The 22,759-nt window shown below is 35.3% G+C and overlaps 2 protein-coding genes across 5 annotated transcripts; both read left to right on the top strand.

Moving 5' to 3' along the window:
* Positions 1-91: 91 nt before the first annotated feature.
* On the top strand, positions 92-22,546 carry TRAPPC13 (trafficking protein particle complex subunit 13). 4 transcript variants are annotated; one of them, XM_039709624.1, is made up of 13 exons: positions 92-224; positions 6,669-6,737; positions 7,599-7,698; positions 8,232-8,316; positions 9,655-9,782; positions 9,911-9,983; positions 13,139-13,183; positions 15,652-15,669; positions 17,789-17,922; positions 19,022-19,220; positions 21,228-21,328; positions 21,975-22,125; positions 22,219-22,546. In XM_039709624.1, the coding sequence occupies exons 1-13, from the start codon at positions 179-181 to the stop codon at positions 22,321-22,323; spliced, it is 1,254 nt and encodes a 417-aa protein (XP_039565558.1). In that variant the 5' UTR covers positions 92-178; the 3' UTR covers positions 22,324-22,546. The 4 variants fall into 4 exon arrangements, with proteins under 4 accessions (XP_039565558.1, XP_039565559.1, XP_039565561.1 ...); XM_039709625.1 differs by having other exon boundaries at positions 21,978-22,125; positions 22,219-22,388; XM_039709627.1 differs by lacking the exon at positions 15,652-15,669 and having other exon boundaries at positions 21,978-22,125; positions 22,219-22,541.
* Positions 107-4,829, top strand: SHLD3 (shieldin complex subunit 3). The gene is made up of 2 exons (XM_039709629.1): positions 107-224; positions 2,346-4,829. Exon 2 carries the CDS (start codon positions 2,477-2,479, stop codon positions 3,224-3,226), a length of 750 nt encoding a protein of 249 aa, XP_039565563.1. The 5' UTR covers positions 107-224; positions 2,346-2,476; the 3' UTR covers positions 3,227-4,829.
* Positions 22,547-22,759: the final 213 nt, after the last annotated feature.

The raw sequence follows: 22,759 nt of genomic DNA on the forward strand, positions 1-22,759 counted from the left end.
GTGCCCCACAGGAGCACTGGCGCGCGGGGCAGGTGGTGGTGCGGCGCCCGGGCCGCCCTGGGAACCCTGGGGGCTGTAGTCCCTCCCGCCGCGCTGCAGCCTGGGACGGCTGTGCCCGCTGCCGCCGCAGTCTGCGTGGCTCCTCGCGCTCCGCCGGCCATCCCGCGGGGTGAAGGCCATGGACGTCAACCAGCCCAAGCAGGAACATTTGCTGGCTCTGAAAGGTACCAACAGCGCGGCCCTACCGGTTCCCGCCCGCCCGGTCCCGATTCGGTGGTGAAACAGCGTGTGTGATCCGCAGCCGAGGGTGGTTCTCCCTCCGGGTTAGAAGGAGCTGGAGCAGGGAGCGGCCCGGCGCTCGGGGCCCGCGGCGCTCGGGGCCCGGAGGCGTCAGGGAGCGCTGAGGGCTGCTCGGCCGAGCCGCGCACGGCACAGGGTGTGCACCTGGCGTGAGGGGCTCAGCGCGGCTGCCCGGCTGTGTCAGTGCTTTGCATAAGGCTTCAAAGAAAATGTTCAGCTATAGTTTCCTCTCCAGTTCTCCTGCTACCTCTTGTTTGTTAGTTTTTCAGGACGAGAGGACACAATCTTAAACTGCGACAAGGGAGGTTTAGGTTGTGCTTTAGGAGGGACTCCTTCCCAGGAAGGGTGATTAGACACTGGCATGGGCTGCTCAGGGAGGTAGTGGAGTCACCGTCCCGGAAAGTATTTAAGGAGAGGCTGGATGTGGCACTTGATGCCGAAGTCTGTGTAACAAGGTGGTGTTCCGTTTTGCGTTGGATTCCATGATCTCAGGCGTCTTTTCCAACACAGATGATTTCCCTTAGGATGGCTTTCCCCTTTTCACCTCATCCTTAACGTGCAATTACGAGGCTTACCTCTTTGATTCAGGCATCACAGAGTGAAAATACAGTTGTGTAGGGTAGATCACTTGCATGCCTCCAAAATTAAAGACAGCCCTGTGAATAATTTGATCATTTCTGAATCATAAATGCTGGTGGTTATGCACATGTAATGAAGAGCTGATTAGAATCTTACCTCTGCAAGCATTCTAGATCAGTGAGAATGCCCAGGTGGATAAAGTAGTGCAGGTATGAGTAATTTCAGGGACCATATTCTCGTTTTAAAACTCTCCTGGACAAAGTTTTTAATGGTGTCTCTGTGTGCTGGTAAAATCTGTTAACCATAATTCAAAGCTCAACAAGCTCTTTTCAAATACGTGTACATACACGTACACAATAAGGGCAAAAACATGAAAATGTGAAAGGTCGGCAGCTGTGAAATGTGTTTTGCTAGTAATTAATTCAAAGTAAAAAGCTTTATGGTGGATCATTTTGCATTTATAAGAAACCAGTGCAATCCTTGGTTTTGTATTGAATTTAATCCAGGTTGTATTTCTTGTAGAAGTGGAGAAGGTATGGGGATTTATTTGCCTTGTGACTCTATTAAACAAAATCTTGATAGTGGCAATCCTAGCTTTTATTATTTTGATGTCATGTATGTTACTACTCTCCATTAGGGAGTGTGAAATGATTGGAAGTTTTTTGTGGGTGCAGGGGGAAAGGGGAAGAAAGGTAGGAAATAGGAGAGCAACACTGTGCATATGTTTCATAATAGTGTAGCTGTCTCTTCACCATTCTTCTGAATTTAATATAATCTTTGTATGAAATATAAAACCTTTGACAACTTAATAAGTTGCTTAGTTATTTCAAAAGTCTAATAAATTCAGAAATTATCAGTTCCTTAAGGATTAAAGCATATTTGCTTGTAATGCTTGGAAGCTTTGAGGCTAAAACTAGATGTGTAGTTCTGATACAAAATGGAAGCGGGCAGCTGTAATTTGCCTAGAGCACTTCCCTTTTAACTTTTCACTTTAAGAATTACTGTATCAGTCTGTAATATTTTGGGAAGGGTTTCTGTAACTTATGTGTTTTCTAGTTACTTTATGTGCCTCAGCTAAAAGTGCTGATATATAGGAGTAAAACGCTTAAAAAAATTGTCTGCTTAGTTTGAGAAAATAGGCAGAAGTAATTGTGTTTCTTTTGATATGCATCACGACAATATAACCAGAATAGTGGTGGATGGCAAGTATGAGATGGGAACAGTAAAAGAGTTCTCTTGGAAAAGGACTGTTTTGAGTAAGCAGTGTGCATGTGAATAATGTTCAGTGTTCTGAAGTTACACTGGTAATGATGGAATACAGCTGCTAACGTTCAGCCTAGATAAAATAGAATGTTCTGATATATATCTCATGTATTTTTACTACCTGTTTCTTTTTTGAAAAATATCCTAGCAACGTTTGTCTTAATATGGTAGTATCTCATTGTTTTATAATACTTCTGCTTTAGGTCCTGCTTTCCACTGATCTATGCATCATGGGGCAAGGAAATTCTTGTAAATAAGATGTTTCAGTCTAGATACAAGAGTCATTATCAAGAGACTGTTTTCCTAAGAATCACTGGATTCCTACTGTTCAAGCATGGAAGTGGTCTTGCACTATCGACCACATCAGAGAGATTTATTAAAACTTCAGAAATTTGCAGAAGCAGCAGTGAAGGAGTTTCCCATTCGCCAATTACCAAGATTTGTGCCCTGGTTTCCAAATGATTTACACAGACTTCCCCTCAAACCAAAAAAGCAGGCACCTGTTATTTCTTGTGAGGAAGTGGAAGAACTGAAAGAGCTTTCTACACCTTCAGAATATGTTACAGGATCTACTGATTATGACTGCACAAAAAATCTCCTTGAGTTTCACTCTAGCATGAAACATGGTCCGACTTTAATCCAAGCACAGATTGTTCACAAACCAATTAACTTGGACTGTCAAGGAGAACCACCAGCTAATGGAAAACAAAAATTGAAAAGGTCTTGGAGTGTCTCTCTCCCTAGAGCTAAACTCAGAGAAAAGATTCATCCTCTATCTCAAGAACTGCAGAATAATTTGGAAAGACTAAAACTGCATGCATTTTGTAGAGCCAAGTGGACAATTGAACAGTCTCTTTGTAAAAACCAGAATTTGGAGGACATATGGATAAAATTGAATAAACTGATTAAACAGAATGAATTGCCATCTTGCAACGCTACTATCCAAAGATCTGTGGGACAGATATGGATTTTCTGTGATATATTATACTGTGAATATGTTAGAAATATTCTTAGGGAAAAGCTAAGCCTTACAGATAAAATGAATTTGCTTGTACATAAATATGGAATTATATTTAGTTTATAACTTCAGATATAGTTTAATAATAACATTGCTGTCAGAAATACTAAAAGTTTTTAAGCACTTCAGAATAGATAGACTTTAGAACAACTGATAAATTAAGAGTGAGAAAACTACTTATTTTACTTTGCTATAGGCTTTGGTTTTCTAACTATAATGATATATTTCTTTAACTTTGTTTTGCCTCAAGACTTATAGTTCTGTTAAGATTAGTAAGTTTCCATTTGGCTTAGTACTGTGTTTTATAGCTTTTCTCTACCTTGGTGGTCTAAAGGGAAAAATTAAAATAAAAATTCCAGACTATTGTGGCAAGGTATGTCAGATAATAAAATTAATGCTTTCAATTAAGCAAAGTACATCCTCTCTGCTTCACTGGAATTAGGAGAAGGAAAGATGTTTTTAAGTGTGTTGTAATAATTGCTATAATAGCTGTAACTGACATTAAGATTTCCAAGATCTGATTATTTCCTGAAAGTAGTCTGTGAGTTTTTTTAATGATGGCATATTCCTCCCATGAAGTACAAACTTAATTTATGTGGGATATATGCACTGTCTTAGTAATGTTAGCTATATTTTCATGGAAGTATTAATGATAGCTTCAGTGGAAGCTGTGGGTTGAAAAATAATCAAGTTAATAATTGCTGTTTTATGCCTTTGATAATTTATTTTCCTGATGTTTCTGTTCTTTTGTCTTTAATTATATTTGGGAACAAGAAAACAGTAGTTTCCAGGTAAAAGTGAGGAAATTAGGAAACGAGAACATCTATTTGAAACCTCTTCTTGTCTTTGAGAATTTTAATTCCTTTTATGGTCGTAAAAGGCAGAGTTCAGGATGACTTTTTGTCTCCTAAAAGAATGAAGTGTTCCAAGGTCATGCTGTCCCTGCTCGTTGAAACTTTGGAGGGTCAGTAGAGAAGTTAAACTGGGATCAATGTGACTGCAAGGTTTTTGCATTTGAACTCCTACTAATTCTAGATAGTTTTGATGTAGCTGGTGGTCAAGGCCTGTAGCATCTGGAAAAGGGGGAAAACAGTATTTGTAGTTTATTAGATTGTCATTAATGCTGCTCACACCAAAATGTACCTAAGCATAACAGAGATCCCTCTGTAAAAAAAAAGTGAATTACCCTCAGACTTAACAGTCTTATAACATCCTTGTGTTACATAATTATATTTTATTATAGGCATTACAATTTTTTAGATAAAAATTTCTCCATTTGAGTGACTGACATGTATTTTTAAACTTTGACTGAATTTTAAGACATTTGTAGATGTCTTACATTTATGTTTGGGGCGTTTGTCACATTTAATATGATGACTTAACAAAATTGATGCAAAATGCTGTCTAGACTGTATTATAACTGCAGTACAACTGATGGTTGTTATTAGTTTTAAAGTCTCTCTAGCCAAATTTTTCACTGACATTATATTTCTGAGCTCAACATTAATAGTAACAAAATTTCTTCGTGCATCAGTATTTTTGAAGATAAAATGAAGTAAAATGCAGCATGATTGGAGTTCTATTTAATGTATTTTGTATCGAGGATCTTGGAAGAAATGATACATTTTCTAACAGTAATTTAGTACTTCTAATAAATGTGATAATAATACCTGTCATAGGTTGTTTTGACTTCATTCTGTGACGTATTTGTTTATTTTCTGAAAAGTGACTTAACTTTTTTTTAGAAACAGCAAATACTAGTTATATAGGCATTTGCTATACAGGCAGTGTGAACTTGAATAAAATTGGATAATGCCAATAATACAGTCCTGCTAGATTAATTTGATATACTGACAAAAGAGCTAAGCATTTTACTAAACAGAAGGAGAGATTGTTGCCACTGTAGCTGCCAGCTTTGTGCTGCTTTGGGTTGGCTTGTATGTGAGTAATGGTAGACGCACTGCTAGCTGTGAGCCCCTCAGCTGGTAACTGAGGTCTTGTAAGAGTGAGCGCCATGCTTCTCTGCAGAATTACTACACTCTTGTAGTAATTCTGCAGAGAATTACTACAGTCTTGCTTGGTTAGCACTGGTATACAAGCTGAAATCCAGGCCTTAATTTTTTTGTCTTTGAGGAATGCTTAATTCATAAGCATGTGGCATTCAGTATCTTTTCTTTTTAATTTCCAATGTTGAATGTGGTTCACTATTTACTCTATTTTATATATCTTGGGTTTTGTTTAATAAACCTCATGGTTCTAAGTCTTCAAAGGTCACCATAACAAAGAGAATATATTCTCTTTTTTTCTTGTGAAAAGTGAGAATTCTTTTGGTCAGTGCCAATTTGCATGGGTCTGCTGTATGGTAGCATAAGTTCTTGTGAACCAATACGGCCCACTGTACCCAAATATCCATCCAAGTTGTTGAATACTTTACACCACTGGGAACAGTGAATGCTGTCTGGACACAGTAGCTGTACAAAAGTACAATAAAAATAAACCCACCATACCTGTGTCAGTGCAAAGGTATTGATTAACTTGTTGCAATCAAGAGAAATCCTTTTGGTTTATTTTTTAGTTTTTGTTGGTGTTATGTTTGTTAAGTTTCAAAGAAAAAAGCCCTGACAGTTATTACATATTCAGATTAACACCTAAGATTACAAATGCTCAATTTTGTTTCATATGAATGCCTTCATGATAAGCTATATGTAAGTTTAGGGCCTTTGGTTAATTTGAAGAGGAAGAAATTCTTTTAAGTAGTAGCATTATTTTCACTTAAATCTGTCATTTAAATGAAAATAATTTAATTTTGAGTGTGAGTTAAAATAGCCTTTGAAAATACCACTTACTCGAAGTAGTGTTTTTTAATAGGAAAATCTTAATTATTTTGATTTTGCCAGTATCAATAAAATAGCTTTGTTGTATTTTTATGAGGTTATTGTGTTGATTTTACTGGTTTGAGTTTAAAGTTTGTGACTTAGAGAAAAAGCAGTGGTATAGTGTAGGCTTTTAGTCTTGTAACTCTGCCTTGTGTAAGTGTTATAGGTTAAGACATAAGTGCAATTTCTAGTAGACTGGTATTTGACTGAAAGGGTCCGTATGAGTTATCATGTCCCATTCTAGGGCAACAAGGATCACAGGACAGGCACTTAAGCTGGAAAAGTCTACAAACAAATGAAACGGACACACTTCTGAAGACCACAAAGCACTCTAATGCTGTAGCAGGTGTAAGATTTCTAACACATCAGATTGAAAACAGTAGATGAGTAGGTTAGTTCACCAGGATAGAAAGCAAGAGGAAGCAGTGGCATTCTTGGATCTTAGAACAGCATGGAAGTTTTGTTTTTTTTATTGCGAAAGGCCATGTGATCCTTTTTCAAGCTGAGACTTATTTGGTGGTTGTGGTCTGTTGGGTGGTTTTGGTTTTTCTTGTGGAAGTTGAAAAACAAAATTAAAAATAGTTGTTTGATCGACCAATATTTTTTTGAGTTTATTTTTTTTATCTTTGCAGTGATGAGGCTAACCAAACCTACCTTGTTCACTAATATTCCGGTGACATGTGAAGAAAGAGATTTGCCAGGTAAGTCTTTTCTAATGACTGGTTATTATGTATGTTTTACCAAGTTTAAGCAGTGTGACCATCTAATACTTAGAGGAGTCATGATGTCCCATAAACTCTTACATGAAATGACAATATACTTAAGATGTGGTAATAGCTAAAGGACAGTACCAAGGTGCATTCTATAGCTCTTGACCTGTATCTCTGGGAGATTGATAATGATACTCAAACACATGACCTCAAAATTTGAGCAGTTGACATACACAGTGAGATGCAGTTCTGTGCAGGCAGTGTGTAAGTGGAGAAAGATTGGCATTTTAATATATTTTTTTAATTTGGAGAAAAGGCCCTGGTAGGTAGAACCAACACATGAATGTTCTGTGGGAAAACAATCTTGCAAGAATCACTGGTTTTGAGATGCATTATGCTTAGTGTGCTGTCATGAATTGGAAACCCCTGGGCTGTCTCCCAGAAATAGCTGAAGTCTTAAAGTCAAGTCAAAGGAAAGATTGAAGAAGGAGGGTTGTGTGGAAATACAAAGCAAGCAGGGGAAGAAAGTAAGTGAGGTTGATTACTTCTATTATGTAATATGGTTTAGATGGACAGAATTTCTCTCAAAATTCAGTGTTAATTTGAGCAATGCCTTTTGGATTGTGCACTTCAGTATGTACCTACTGAGTAAATTATTGGACACAAGTGTCTTGAAGTTAAGTCATAACTTATAGGCAGTGTTATATATTTCATCCTTAAACAAGTTTATTGTAAAAAAATTGTATCTAAAATAAACTACATTTGAGTAAGTGATTACGTGCCTAACTTAAATGTATACAAAACTTTGGACTTAACAAGTATTTTGTTAATAGGAACTTGATATTTTTACAGGTAATCTATTTAACCAGCTCATGAAAGATGATCCATCTACTGTAAAGGGGGCTGAAACTTTGATGTTAGGAGAAATGCTGACTTTGCCTCAAAATTTTGGGTAAGAATAAATTATTGTAGCTGTAATATGCAAGGTTTAGGACTCATACTTCTCCTTCTCTTTGTATACCATTGTTCTGCAACGAGATGTTCAGTCATTTAAAAAATATGTGGCTTGATTTATAAATATATGTGTGCTGCCTGATGTTTCTTGTCTGTAGCCTAACTGAACCTAATGAGCATTGAAAGTTGAAAGAGATTTGCAGCTGTGGGTGAATTTCTAAGATAATGCACTATAAATCACATGTTATACTAACAGAGTTTATTACTGTGATTTTTGTGGGTACTGAAAGCCATCTTCTTATTCCTGTCAGACTGTTAGCTAGAAAAAATTCTGATTTGTTTGTTGTCTTTTAAAACTGTTTGTCTTAGAAGAATGATTTCAGAAGTATGGGTGCACAAATTCCAATTTTCTACTATGGTTTGATCTGGCAAATGTGCATGTGTATGAACTTAAAAATGTTTCAGTGAAATATTCTGGTTTTTAATAACTGTTACTAAAATTTTTTTCTTTTTTTTTTTCCTGAAATACAGAAATATATTCCTGGGAGAGACATTTTCCAGTTACATTAGTGTGCACAATGATAGCAATCAAGTTGTTAAGGACATACTGGTAAAGGTATGGTAAAGGAAAATCCACTTATAAAAGATATATAAAAAAATAAACACAGTTACTATATTTTCTGACAGTATATTGTATGTTTAATGCTAATGCATAGACTTTAGGAAATATATGTCCTTTTTTCCAATCCAGAAACTATACCTGGAAATTGGAAAGAGTAAGAATAGAATTATTATAATTATAATTATTATAATTCTATAACAATTGCATAAAAATAGGAATTATTATAGAATTCTTCAAAGATTAAAATAAAAAACTTGGATTGTGTAAAAAAATGGATTTATCACAGAATCATATCGTTTAGGTTGGAAAAGACCTCCTGAGGTCACCAGGTGGAACTGTTAACCCAGCATTGCCAAGTCCACTGCTAAACTGTGTCCCTAAGTTCCACATCTGCATAGTCCCCAGCAGGGATGGCAGCATTGTTTTGGCTGCCTAGGGAAGTGCTCAACCACTTCCCTAGGCAGCCTGTTCAGTGCTTGACAGCCCTTTATTGTGAAACAATTCATAAGAAATTATCCAATCTAAACCTCCCCTGGTGCAACCTGAGGCTATTTCCTCTTGCTCCAATGGTTTGTTGTTATTTCTGAGAAGAGACTAGCTCACACCTGGCTACAGTCTTTTTTACTTAGTTGCAGAGAGCAGTAAAGTCCCTCTCCTGAGCCTTTTTCTCCTGGCTAAACACCCCCACCTCCACTGACCTTCTTTGGACACGCACCCTTCTATTTAAAACTTCTCTGGACAATTGGTGTAGCAAAACTTCCACAGCTGAAAAGCAGAGTTACATTCACTTACATTCACTTTCAGTGAGATTTTCAATTCCCTGTGCAGCATACACTGATCTGTATATTGTATTAATTATTTTCTAGAGAATTGGGGTTTTGTGTTTACTGTACAAATAAAACAGAGTAAAAATTTCAGAAGTCATTGTGGAACTCAATGTAAAAAGTAAATAGAGATTTTGCAAGCTGTATGGTAAAGGATTGGATTATTTATATGTATACAGCTTGTCTTTAGCTTTGTAAGTATCTCATCATCTTAATACATGTCACAGAAGGTGTCTGAGTCAAGAATATCAGAATATTCTGAGTTGGAAGGATCCCACAAGGACGGGTAAGTCCAGCTCTTAAGTCAGTAGCCCACACAAGGATCAAATCCACAGCCTTGGTGTTGTGAGCCCCATGTTTTGACCAACTGAGCTCATACAAAATGTGTGAAAGCACGTAGGGTACAAAATGCTCAGTGAGACCTAGTACTTTATAACATAAGTTACTTTTCTTTAACACAAGTTAAACACTGATAGTTCTAACTGATGCTTTGGTTTTCTGTCCCCAGGCTGATCTTCAGACGAGTTCTCAGCGCTTGAACCTTTCAGCTTCTAGTGCTGCAGTAGCAGAACTTAAACCTGACTGTTGCATTGATGACGTGATCCATCATGAAGTAAAGGAGATAGGAACACACATGTAAAATTTTAACTTCTTCTATTATTAAATGAGCTTAAATGAAACTGGAGTACATGCATGCTATTCGACTTTTGATATAGCACAAGATTTAAAGTAACACAGCTTTTTTTTTAAATTCGGTTTTTCAGCTTAGTTTGTGCAGTAAGTTATACTACACAGACTGGAGAGAAGATGTACTTCAGAAAATTCTTCAAATTTCAGGTATTTTGTGAAGTATTTTACTCTACTTTTAGTAAGTGTAGTGAGTCTGGAAAATGCATTTTAAAACATTCGATACTTCATAAGCACTTTTATGTACCAAAAATCCATTCCCTTTTAAAAGTGAACCATTAAGAGCTACTGCTTCAAACTTCACACAAATGGGTGTTTTCCAATTACACACAGTTAAACATCTCTGAACTAATAAATATAATGTCTAATAATTTTTACTAATTTATTGAGAAAAAAATGTGCTCCTAAAAAGTCCCTTTTTTATAGCAGACAGCTCTTTGACTATTTTTAAACAGAACAGTGCCCAATGGCATTCTGGCTTTGATACATCCAACCACTGAGCTTGTATTGTAAAATTCTGATTTTTCTTTTGGTTTGTGTAACCTTATTAAACTGGAATTAAATAGTTTGGTTTTTAGAGGAATATAAGTAAAGAAGTCTATTGTATTACATCTTTTATATCTTACATAAAGATATATATATATATATATATCTTATATATATATATCTTACATCTTAAACCTTTTCTTCCATCACACAAATTTCAAGAGTTGAGTTAAGAGTGACTGAGGAAAGGAAGAAACTAATCTGTGGGCTGGTTCTGGCAAGAAAGAGTCTGTTTAATGTGTATTTCATGGATATTTAATTTTTTTAGAGAAATATATTGAGACTTGAATATTGGTGGAGTGGAGGATTACATGACATACTTTACTAAATACATTTTTAGATACTCTGACAAAGTGTCTGGTAATATAGCAGCATTATATAGTTTTGTCCTAAAGGTGTTTCAGGGGAGGTTTGGGTTGGATACTAGGAGAAGATTCTTCACCAGAGGGTGGTTAGACACCAGAATAGTCTCCCTAGGGCAGTGGTCACAGTTCAAAGCCTGACAATGTTTTCATGAAGCATTTGGACAATGCTGTCTGGGACATATTCCTGGAGGTTGGACTTGATGTCTTTGTGGTCATCTTCCTACTCAGGATATTCTATGATATTATGGGGAGATTGCATTTTGCTATTTTCTAGTATTCTATCTAGATACTTCAGAAAAAAATTATTTCAGTCTTTAGAAGGTTAAGTTGCCATGCATTAGAAAGAACACTTGAGTGCTTTAGTATTCATGGGCCTTGAAATGCCAGGTATTGATTAGTCAAAGCTGTTTCCTGACAATCCTAGGGAAAATGATTCCATATACATTTTTTGTGTTGCCTTCCCTCTGAAACTAGCATCTCTGTAGAGTTTCTTCATCTTTATTGAAGTTAGTTTTCTCACATCTTTGTGTGCTTTGTCATGCTTTCCTTTCCACTGCTTCCCTCTCCATTTCTCCATTCTTTCCCTCTGTTCAGTGTTCTGTCTCTCTGTCCCCTCTAGGCTTTCTATGATTGCATACACATGCATGTGCAAGCTGCAGATCTCATCTTTTCTGTGTTCCCTAATGTTCTTCTTGTCAGAGCTTTGTACAAGATTTGTGTCCTTTAGATTTTGTTTGCAAACTTATTTATGCAGTTTTTGGTGGTTTTGCTTGCATGTATAATTGCTGTGGTTTTTAACTGAACCCAGCACAGGCAACAGAATTGTTAAAACAGTTGAAGCCAGCTGTTAAATATTAGGCCCTTCATTCAAAGAATGAAGCATAAGTATACATACACTTCCTTATAGTTCTATAAATACTCCTGATTCATTATGAGAAAAGCATTGCGCTGAGAATTTTGGCTGTTAGTTTTTAAATTTAACATGGATACACCAATAGGAAACCTGAGAATGAACAAAAAGGAGTGTTACAGAAAACTGAACTGTGTCTTTACAGTGAAAATTCATAGCTGGTATTGATTGAGATTTTCATAATAAAAAAATACTGTTTTACAGATTCTCAGATTTTTCAGTTATATTTTTTAACATATTTTAAGCTGAACTGGTTTTAGTTGGCTTGAATCAGCTTCTTTTTTAAACTAATATATGTAGTTTTACAGTGATTGATAGTGGCTTTCTGTTCCTAAGCTTTCTCTAAATAATTAACAGCATTGTCTTCATGGATAAGGAATGATTCTTTCTAGGATAGGGTAGTGTTAAACCTCAGAATAATTTTTTGTATTTCACTGGGATACCAATTGAAATTTACTGCAATAAATGGAAAGACTGTTTATCAGAAGAGAGAGAAAAAATTCAGCCTGTTGGAAAATTTATAAGAAGCTCACTGAACAAACAAAGACCTAAATTAATTTTTTTTTTTACTAGAGAAACATAGTTATGAATACTTGAAAGACTTGAACTTCATGCATTTTAAAATGATTAAATCTCTCTGAAGACAAATTTTTGATCTTGAATTCTTCAGTGCTAAAAAGTTTGTTGACAACTTGGAACATTAGAGGTCTTTCAGGATACAGTACACTTATATGCAAACAAAAAAAGTTTCCCTTTGTAATGGGAAATAAGTGTCTGCAGAAACAGAATTTAAATTTGGTTTCTTACAAGTATGATAGAAGATTATTTCTTTCAGTTACATCACTTTATATATGCTTCATATTTAAATGTGTGAAGTGCAATAGCTTCATGCACAAAATTCAAGCATTAAGAACCAACACTTAATCATGAGATGAATATAATTTATTATTTTATGTATTATGGTTTTCTTTAATTTCCTGAAACAGTTGCATTTTCAAGAAGGAAATGAAGGCTAAGAAAGCTGAACAAATGGATAGTTCTCTGCTTCATTTATGTTTAGAGAAGCCCTCAGTAACTTTTGTTACATAACTCTGAAGGACTTGTAAATGTTAGTCAGTTCTTGCTCACAGTTGAAAGTAAATGAAGGATCCAGGATGGATATAGTGTTTTTTTAAACACACAGATCTACTTAGAGCACTGGATTTGGGCAGTTTTGTAAGAGGCCAGTGCTTGGGTGGAGAATTACTTGGTCTCAGTATGAGGAGAATGCTTAATAGGAAAGCAGTCAAGTGTGTATAAGTAAGAAGCAGCTAGGATATGCTCTTGAGTTGATTCTGTCATATATTCTGTCATGGACCTGCTATATGTAAGATCAAAAGAAAAATAACACTTTTTAGTAAGGGACGCTGGTACTTCATAACAGTCTATGCCGAAGTTGTTTGAAAAACCAATTGTCAATCTGTCTTTTTTTCCCTTTCATTCAGGTTCTTAAACCACTAGATGTGAAAACCAAATTCTACAATGCAGAGGTGAGAACTGTGTATATTCAGGTTTGTTTAGGCCTGATGCGTTTGTTACTTAAATTCCAAGTGCTTTGTAAGTGCAGCTTTCTGAGAAAATTGACCAATTCTAATGGAAAAATGGTGGTAGATATATATTGTATCATTTAAAAATAGATAGGCTTTTGATGAAGGGCAAAAGAGATGTCAGGACATTAATATAATTGACTAAAAATTTTGTACATATTCCAGTTTCTCATGCACTCAGATACTTTCAGTTATTGCTTGTATGTTTAGGCTGATAGAGTACTAACTGTAAGGGAAATTAATTGTTCATAAAGGAGATGACAATTTATCATAGTGGGGGAAATTTAAATTTAAATTACTTAAATTTAGATTTTCCCCATGTAACTATGATCCTTTAATTCAGTAATTTAAGTTTTAGGCCTGTGACGGTTACACACAGTGCTTCTAATTATATGTGTCTTGCATATTTATTTGGACATATGTACATGTCTGCCTTTGTCTCTTTATGGGAAGAATTTGGTACATATCTTTAGGCCACAGGCTTCAAACCATACATTGACCAGGTATGAGGTACCTCAGCAGGACTGGAGCATAAACACATAGCACTGGCTGAGCCCTTTATAGAGCTGCTATTATCTGTAAGTGAGAATGTCTGGAAATTTCTTCTGCTGTGATTTAAGAACAAAAATAATTCTAAGAAATGAGGTAATTTGTCTGGGAGCAAAATATATCTCTTATTTAGTGTGTGGATTATATTATTGTTTCCGCTGTAAAGTATGTGGTAGGGAAAAGAGGGACAGATATCTTAAATGGTGCTGTCTCTTTATACTTCATGTGTAAAGATTGTGATGAAGCACCTCTCTAAGGTAATCCTGGGCAAACTTCAAACTTTTTACATAGATTAGTGTTGTTTGTTTGTTTGGGGGTTTGTTTGTTTTGGGGGGGGGGTTTGTTGGGTTTTTTTTTTGTTTGTTTTTGTTGGTTGGTTGGGTTTTTTTTTCTTTTTGGTTTTCATAGTAGTTATACTGACCAGTCTTGATAAGGGTCTTACTTAATTCTCAATTAGCTACCAATTCTTTGTGGTAAAAATCTATGAGAAGCTTTGGTGTTTGAGCTGGTACATGTGGGTTTGGATTTTGGGGGTTTTTTTGTGCTTTTTCTTTTCTACTGTAGAGTTTTTAAGAGGCTCTTTGATACCTTTTGTTCTTCTTGTTCGTGAATTTATGCAACTCCCATTACCATCTTACCCATTTGATTTATTGAAAAAAAGTTTTTAAAAAATATTTTGGATGACATTGAATGAGCAATTTCCATTTGCCTAGCCAGCTGGTATAGTAGCACTCCTGTCTAATTTCTGAACGTATATAAAGTGTTGCTATGTCTTGTGACCATAGAATTCAGTTAACTTCTAAAAACCTAGAAATAAGTCTATGGTTAGCTGTTGTGTGTGATACTACGTTGCTGTGAAAGCACCAAGAAATTCATCCTGACTATTATCCTTGAGAGCAAGGGAGAAAAAAATGGTACGTGTCAGTTATTAGTCAACTAAAGATCTCTAAAGTTTGACTAACCAGTTAAACTCTTATCATTAAGATCATGGATGTGATGCTGTCTGTTCATAATGTCTGTTACTAAAAAAAATTTCTATTAATAGTCTAATGATAATCCATAATTATATCTTTTCTAAGACAAGGAATGATGCTGAACCTTAATCACTTGCTTATTGCTTATACTGCAGTAGCACCCAAATGGAGTTGATCACTGAAATTTATACATAGAATACATGCCTTGTTGCCCTAACCTGCTGCAATCCTGGGATTGAATTACTCTCTCACTGACTTCAATATGCCTTGAAAAAAGGCTCTGTAAAAGGTTCTGTTCCTGCAAGCATGCACAGGGAAGTAGACAACAAAGTTTGCAATTGAAGTTGGGGTTTTGGATTGGTGAATATTCTAAAAGAGTTTTTATTGATATTGTGCCAGATTTTGTTACAACTTGCAACATAGTAGCTTTGCTAGGACACATTACTACATTTTTTTGAGACATTCATATATGAGGATACTTAAAATTATATATAAGGTGACAAGGACTGTTTTTCCATTTCATGTACAACCCATTGCATGGACTGAAATTCAGGACAAACTTTAAACTTACTCAAAAACTAACTCTCTTTTTTGAGTCAGTTTATTCTACCATATCTTGTCTGTGACTTGTGTGCCTTAAGCTCTACTTTGGATTGGTTCTGAAGCAAAGCTAGTAAATCATGTAACCATACTAGCTATAAGTTATTAGAAATATAGTTGTCATCTTTGTTTGCATCCATTTTTATTTGTTTCTGTCTTACTAATGCTATCATGTTTAAATGGTGCAAAAAAATGCAGAAATGCATTTTGTTTGGAAGTTAGCCTCCTTTTTCTTTAACATTTAACCCTAATTTCTCTAATGTGTTCTTTTTTTTATTTTCCCATTAGAGTGACCTCAGTTCTGTGGTAATTTTTATTTATTTTTTTATAAATATGTATGCTTTTTTAATTGCTTAACTGTCTCTGTGCTTGTTATTGACATTCTTTACAAACATAATGGAAAAGCAATGTTTGTTCTGCATATCATAAAGGGATGTGTTCTCATCTTTATACGTGCAGCTAATCATTAAATGGTTAGCTCTTTCTTTGATACCCATTGTTGAAACTAGAACTTCATATCTACAGATTCTTGTGGGGGTCCTCCCAATAAAATACCTCAACAAAATTTTATTATATCTGTTATTTGAAAAGAGAATTTATTTCCTTCTAAAATTTTTCTGGTTTTGACCCATGGAAATGTAGGTTTCACTGCAGCACTGCTTGTGTAAGCTGTGACAGAACTTTTCACATCTGTTGGTGGAGACAGTGGGTTTGAGGAGAGAGCAGCAGTTGGATGTTCTTCCTTTGGCGAGCTGTAACTGCACTTCATAATTTTAACTGCATGTAACAGTTGATTGAGTTACTATGTAACTTCTGCAGTCTGATTTCACTTTAAGGCGTGCCTTGTACTAAGATAAACTGCATATTTTGACAAGTTTTTTTTTTTTTTTTAATATGTAATACTAAACCAAATTAAGAATAACACAAAACTAACTTGCTTTTTCATTATGCTGCTTGTTTTTTCTTTTCCCCTTCAAATTAGCTTTTTTAAACTTCTGCCTATGGTTGCTGTTTTGAAAACTACTAAAATTTGGGTAAATGGAAACTTTGAGCAATGGATTTATGGGATATAAATGGTGTCAATTCAAGTGGCAGTCAGGTGGTAGTAGTAATGATTACTGAGAGCCATGTTTCAGTTTGGGTTATTTCCAGTTCCTACAAGCATGTAGTGTCTCTGTAACCTGTTGAGGTTGCACAGTTTTCATTACTATATAGATGCTGCTTTGTATGTAATGTGTTTATAAGGCAATACAAAAAGTTACACAACCATTCTGTGTGTCTCCTTCTAACACAATTTTTTGAGACTAAGCATATTCCGGCAATTTTGTCCCACTTTTATTTTGTAATTTACAAGTAGCACTCCATTTGTATAAAGAATCATTTATTTACACTGATCAAAAAGAAACTGTAAGTTTTGTTCCACCTTCCCCACAAAGTACTTTCTTAAAATTTATCATAACAAAATACTCAAACTGCTTCAATCTGAATCTGTAGAGTAGACTATTTCAGTTGGAAGGGACCTACAAGAATCACTTAATCCAATGGCCTGAATCAGTGACTGCTATAAATGCAAATTTAGTATCCCCCTTTTTTTAACTGGCACTTCTTTAATTGTGGTTTTCACATTTCTTGGGACTCATATCTAATAGACTGAGTCTTCCGTAATTATTCTATCCTGAGATTTTAGTCATGGAAATGGTGACTTTATTGGTCTGCAATTGCACAAAAGAAATTAGGCAAAAACTTCTTTAGTCCCATGGTTTTAATCCTCTGAAGTTTAGCAGTCTATAGCTTTCATTTTTGTACTAGAATTGGTCCTTCAATACCACATTGAGGGCTTAGCTTCAGATGTTCTGAAGGTAGAGCACCAGTTAAACTGTTGGATGCATACTATATTCTTTGGCATGATGCAGCTGAGTGAGAGAAGGGGCTAGATCTTGCATTTTAGCTAGAATGCTAGTATTTAATAATAAAAGCTCAGAGCATGTACCTGAGCTATTTTACTTCAGTTAAAGAAAAACACACACATTAATTTTGTTATACAGCTTGATGCACTAGTGATCTGGCTTGGCATGTTCTTGTGCACTGCAATTCCTTACAATTTATTCAATTTTTAAAATAATTTGGATAAAAAGTTTGAGTTGCTATTAAATTGATGAAAGTCTTGCGAAGTGGTGATTTAATGCATTACAAAAAAGCAATAGCTAGAACACAGCAAAATTATCCCACATCCATTGTTTGGCAAGATATCTGTTGACTAACACTTTTGCTCCTATTGTTACTGGGATTAAGGTTTTTTCTTGCATTAATTGATTTGATTTGCAGGCATGAACTAAACGTGTGACTTTTTTTAACAATAGGACGCCTACTCTTTTTAATAACACTAATCATATTTTCATGAACTTGAACTTTTGATTTTTTTCAGACAGATGAAGTGTTTCTGGAAGCTCAAATTCAGAATATCACTACCTCTCCAATGTTTATGGAGAAGGTTTCTTTAGAGCCATCTATGATGTACAATGTTGCAGAACTGAACACAGTTGACACAGCAGGGGAAAGGTATGTTTACATTCAGGACAGTTGACTTTGAAATGCTTCGTATTAATATTTCAGGATATACAAGTATTAGTCAGTCATTTGTCATAATGGGAGGATTGTATGTCTTTGCTTGCATAAAAAAATCAAAATCCGATTCTGTGTTCAACTGGAAAATTTGTTAGAGTTTTCTTCGTATAGAAACTATTCTTAAAAATCTATAATTCTGCCTAATAGAGAAATATCCAGCCTAATTCTCAAATAATTTGTATACAATGATGACATGCTAACATGAACACATACTATTCTTTCAATATTTCCTATATAAAATTTAAGATTTAAGATCTGGTTTTCACCTGACCTCTGTGTACATACTTAGCCTTATGGGATTCTTGCTTCCTATCAGTAAACTGCTTACTGCTCTCAGTTGTTCTAATCATGACATATCAAGACACCAGTCAAGGTGGATCAGTGGTACACCCTCATGGAGTTTCACGATGAAACAAAATAAATTTAATTTAGTTAAACACCTAATACCATAATAACTGACTACAGTGGATACAAGATCTTGTGAACTTAACTTTGGTTGGTGCTTTGCAGTTGCTTGGGTTTTTGGAGATGATGGTTCAGTCGGGGCTGAAGTGAAAATTCTGTCTTCTCCTTGCCTGTTGAAGGATACACCTGCAGCATAATGAAGCTTTGTTTTACCAAGTGTCTGCATCCACTGTAATGGTTTTTCTCCTGAACAGGAATCTTAGTTTCATGACACTGAGCTTTGCTGTGCAGGAAAACAAAGAGCAGAAGAAAAATTACCAGCATTTTTGTTTAAATGATAAGATGGTAGATAATTAGTTATAATGTAGCAGAGAGAATTTCTATGTTATTTCTCTCTGCTGAGAAAAACAGGTTCTTTTATTTCACCATGGTCCTTGGTGCTAACTAAATTCTAGAGGTCTTTTCTGTTGTGAAAACAAAAAATATTCTATGTGTTTTACCATAGTCAAACTTGTCAAACTATGCATACTCATACAATAGGACTTGTGGGGGATGGGGGAAAAAACTTTGGTTCTTAATCTTCAAAACAGCTGTTTAAATTAAGACCTAGTGGTTTTTTTCCTTTCAGTGAGTCTACTTTTGGCGCAAGGACTTATTTGCAACCTATGGATACACGTCAATACTTGTACTGTCTAAAACCAAAGCAAGAATTTGCAGAGAAAGCTGGAGTAATAAAAGGTGTAACAGTGATTGGTAAATTAGACATTGTATGGAAAACTAATCTGGGTGAACGAGGAAGGCTGCAAACTAGCCAGCTCCAAAGAATGGTAAGTTTAACTTAAGTATTAATTTAACTTGGCATTCGTTTTTAAGGAAACTCAATGAACAATTTTAATAATGACTTGGAAAAGTGCAAGCTGCTTACTTTCTGAGCCTCGTTTTTTATTCACACTTTTCTGTATGTATTAGAGAGTTATTTAATATATTTCTTCAGTGGAATGTGGATAAGTTAATAGAGTGAGCACTTCAATTGTCAGAATCCAGTAATCAGTATTGCAAAATACATTTGTTAGAGTAAAATTAACTGCTTGGATACTATTTGGCAGCAAATGACAAAAGAACCTCTTTAAATGTGCCAACTCCTGATATGGAAGCTGCTTCCAAGTCCATACAGATATTTTAGCTTGGAGTAACATTTTTTTATGCATAATATTATTTATCTTTCATGTCCACAGTTTTTATAGAGTCTGTACTGTTCTAGATGATTTATAAATTTTTCTTGGATTTTGAGTTGTAATTATTATCTTCCTTAAGTCAGCTCCACAGCCATCTAATGCCTAAACCTAGTTTGCATCTTCTCACTTAAGGATGGTGAGAAAGATACAGAAGGGTAGTTAAAAAAACTTTGACAGTTGAATCTCAGTCTAAGTTTGAGGAGCTTATAATTGGGTCTCTGCCTCTGTCTTTGCCCCCGTCCCCACCTGCTAGTACATTGAGCAGTTCTGTAGGCAAGTCACACTGACTTGGAACTAGGCAAGCAAACTTTTATCCTGGAAATTCACAAGAAAGTCACTAAATTACAGAAATGTATCTAGATTTTTAATTGAGGTGTTGAGTGTGTGCATAAACACGTGAAATTAGAAATTGCCATTTTCCTAAACTTAGTTCCTCCTCTTAATTTTAAACTTGTTGCTTATTTTTAACAATAAATGGTTTCATTTTCAATTGACCTTTTCTCTCATTTCTTTTCCCTCCCCAAATCAATATTGTCTCATTCTGCATCTCTTTTATTTGAACCTTTGAGAATTGCATGTGAAGCACATACTTCAACACTCTAGGATTAGTTTTGATTATGCATCTTTTTGTGCCTTGTGATTAACAGAAAAACACTATTTTGTGTACTTAGAGCAACATCTGTCTTTAGAAGAGCAGCAGGTAGTTGTTTTTTTTCCCCTTCTGTGTTCTAGTTTAACTCCCTCTTCTCTCCCCTCATTTTTAAGTGCTATCAGATTATTTGATTTCTAGACTTCACTGTGCGTAATTTTCCTCTTAATCCATTTGCCAGCACTATAATCATTGTTTCCCACCCAGGCCCAGAATTTTAGCTCTGCTATTACCTATTTAGTAAGTGTTGTGGTTTGGAATGGGAGGAAAATTAAGGGAAGTGACCTAGTTGCAGGTCAGATGAGAAATGCACCTTTGAAACAAGTATCCACATACCATAAATTTGTAGGTTTGGTTGGTTTTTTTGGTTTTTTTTTTGGGATTGTTTTTTTATTTGTTTCTTTGAATGTGGCTTGGTCTTGGAATTCACAAGTACAGTCTCTTTGGGAGACAATGAACAAGGCAGGTGACCACAATATGCCAAAAGTATCGTGTGACTTTCTAACTGATGACAGTTAATTATTTTGGCAGAGGCACAGAGGACCGACATGGCAGTTTCTCTTGTTTCTTCTCTTGTTTCTTAGTGGTGGGTTTAAGCAGGGAAGTTTTACTGGTGGTATCCACACAGTATCTGCCTACCTTAGACTAAAGGTCTTAGATTAAAGCTGATATTCTCAGGAACTGTATATGGCTATTCAAACTTTATGGATTTAAACTCTCCTGAAAATGTAATTATAAAGATCATCCTTATCTGATCAATTGTTAAACCTGTGAAGAAGGTGTTCATCAGTTGGAGAGCTGCTGTGATTTCCATACTAATCAAAAGTACATTCAGTCTTGTTTCTTCAGATTTCTCTTATTCCATGCTTCTTTCAGGAAATCAAAACTTTAGTAAAAACTTCAATTTCCCTGTCCAGCATCTGAGAATACACATTCTTTTTCCCTCCCAGGCTCCTGGTTATGGTGATGTAAGGCTTTCATTGGAGACAATACCAGATACTGTAAATTTGGAAGAACCTTTTGACATTACATGTAAAATAACAAATTGCAGGTAATAATGTCATGTGATTCTCCTACTTTTTCCTGAGTGGGTGAGTTGTGGCTGGTTTTATGTTTCAGTACTTCCTCCTGAAACTACTTAAACCTGGTCTTTATTATGATTTGGGGCAACACGAAACTACTTGAAACACAGAGACTAAAAACTCCAAGGAAACAACTACACTAAAAAACTTATATAATGGTCTGTTAATATGGTACTTAACTAGGACATAGACAAAATTCTGTAGAGAAATTACATTAATCTGTCTGCAACATTATTTATGATTGTACCTCATGCTTAAATCACAACTCATTTTACGGTTGCAAGACTGACATTTAAATAAAGTAATTCTAAATGGAAGTTGAGCCCAGAGACTAAAGCATGTATCTGGCTGCAGATGCTTGTCATGAGAAGCTTGTAGTCCATCCAAGTATTATGTTATCCAGTATTGCTAAGCCGATGGCAGGATGCTTGTGTCAAAAAGAGCTGTCTGCAGCTAAATTACTGTGCATCACAATAAATACTGCTTGCTACATTATAACTGTTTATGAATGTTGATTAATAATAACCTGAATAATAATCAAGCTTTTAGATATTTGCAGTCTTTGAATGCTTAAAAAAACCCACAGGTTTATTCTTGTTTCTTGATTTCCTCTAGCAGTGAAAGGACTATGGATCTGGTTTTAGAAATGTGCAATACTAATTCCATCCACTGGTGTGGAGTTTCAGGAAGGCAACTTGGGAAGCTGCACCCAAGTTCATCACTCCATCTTGCACTTACATTGTTGTCTTCAGTGCAGGGATTGCAGGTAAGTTATTAGCACAGTTTTGTTGTAAAACGGCTGTTTTATAATATTAACAGTTCTTTCTAATAACAACTCATAAATATTTTCCCCTTCTAGAGTGTCTCCGGCCTAAGACTCACAGACACATTTTTGAAGAGAACATACGAGTATGATGATATTGCACAAGTCTGTGTAGTTTCTTCAGAAAACAAGCAAAGCTGAAGAAAAAAATGTGTAGTTTTAGTGGGGTTTTTTTTGACCAACTTCTTGATGTTTTTGCAGTCAATTGTTCTAAAATGAGTACAAACAAAATCAAATCCCTATATAGCTGTAAATGTGATAATAATTATTTAATTTCTCTGAGCATTTCTTGAATGTTTTAAAATATTTTAAAACATGCATATGCATTTTATCTACTAAAAATAAAACCTTTGAAAAAAGTGTAGTTCTAGCAAATTATATTGCATTTACATCATCTCAAGACAGGAGGATGAGATTGATAAGAAATATTAGCATTTTGTGCTTATTTTTCTTATTTTAATTTTTTTTAAGTATTAAAAGTAAAGTATTAAAATCATGGCTCTGACAAGACTACTTCAGTTCAAAAGAACTGACCTTTTACAGACAAGTTTCTAGAATCCAAATCCAAAAAAAAAAA

This window comes from Passer montanus, unplaced genomic scaffold, assembly GCF_014805655.1.
Source record: "Passer montanus isolate IOZ18808 unplaced genomic scaffold, ASM1480565v1 scaffold22, whole genome shotgun sequence".
Lineage (NCBI taxonomy): Eukaryota > Metazoa > Chordata > Aves > Passeriformes > Passeridae > Passer > Passer montanus.

Coding starts and splice junctions, on each gene's coding strand:
- TRAPPC13 (XM_039709624.1), top strand. CDS start 179: ATGGACGTCAACCAGCCCAAGCAGGAACATTTGCTGGCTCTGAAAG. Junction 225..6,668: donor ACATTTGCTGGCTCTGAAAG/GTACCAACAGCG, acceptor TTATCTTTGCAG/TGATGAGGCTAACCAAACCT. Junction 6,738..7,598: donor TGAAGAAAGAGATTTGCCAG/GTAAGTCTTTTC, acceptor ATATTTTTACAG/GTAATCTATTTAACCAGCTC.
- SHLD3 (XM_039709629.1), top strand. CDS start 2,477: ATGGAAGTGGTCTTGCACTATCGACCACATCAGAGAGATTTATTAAAA.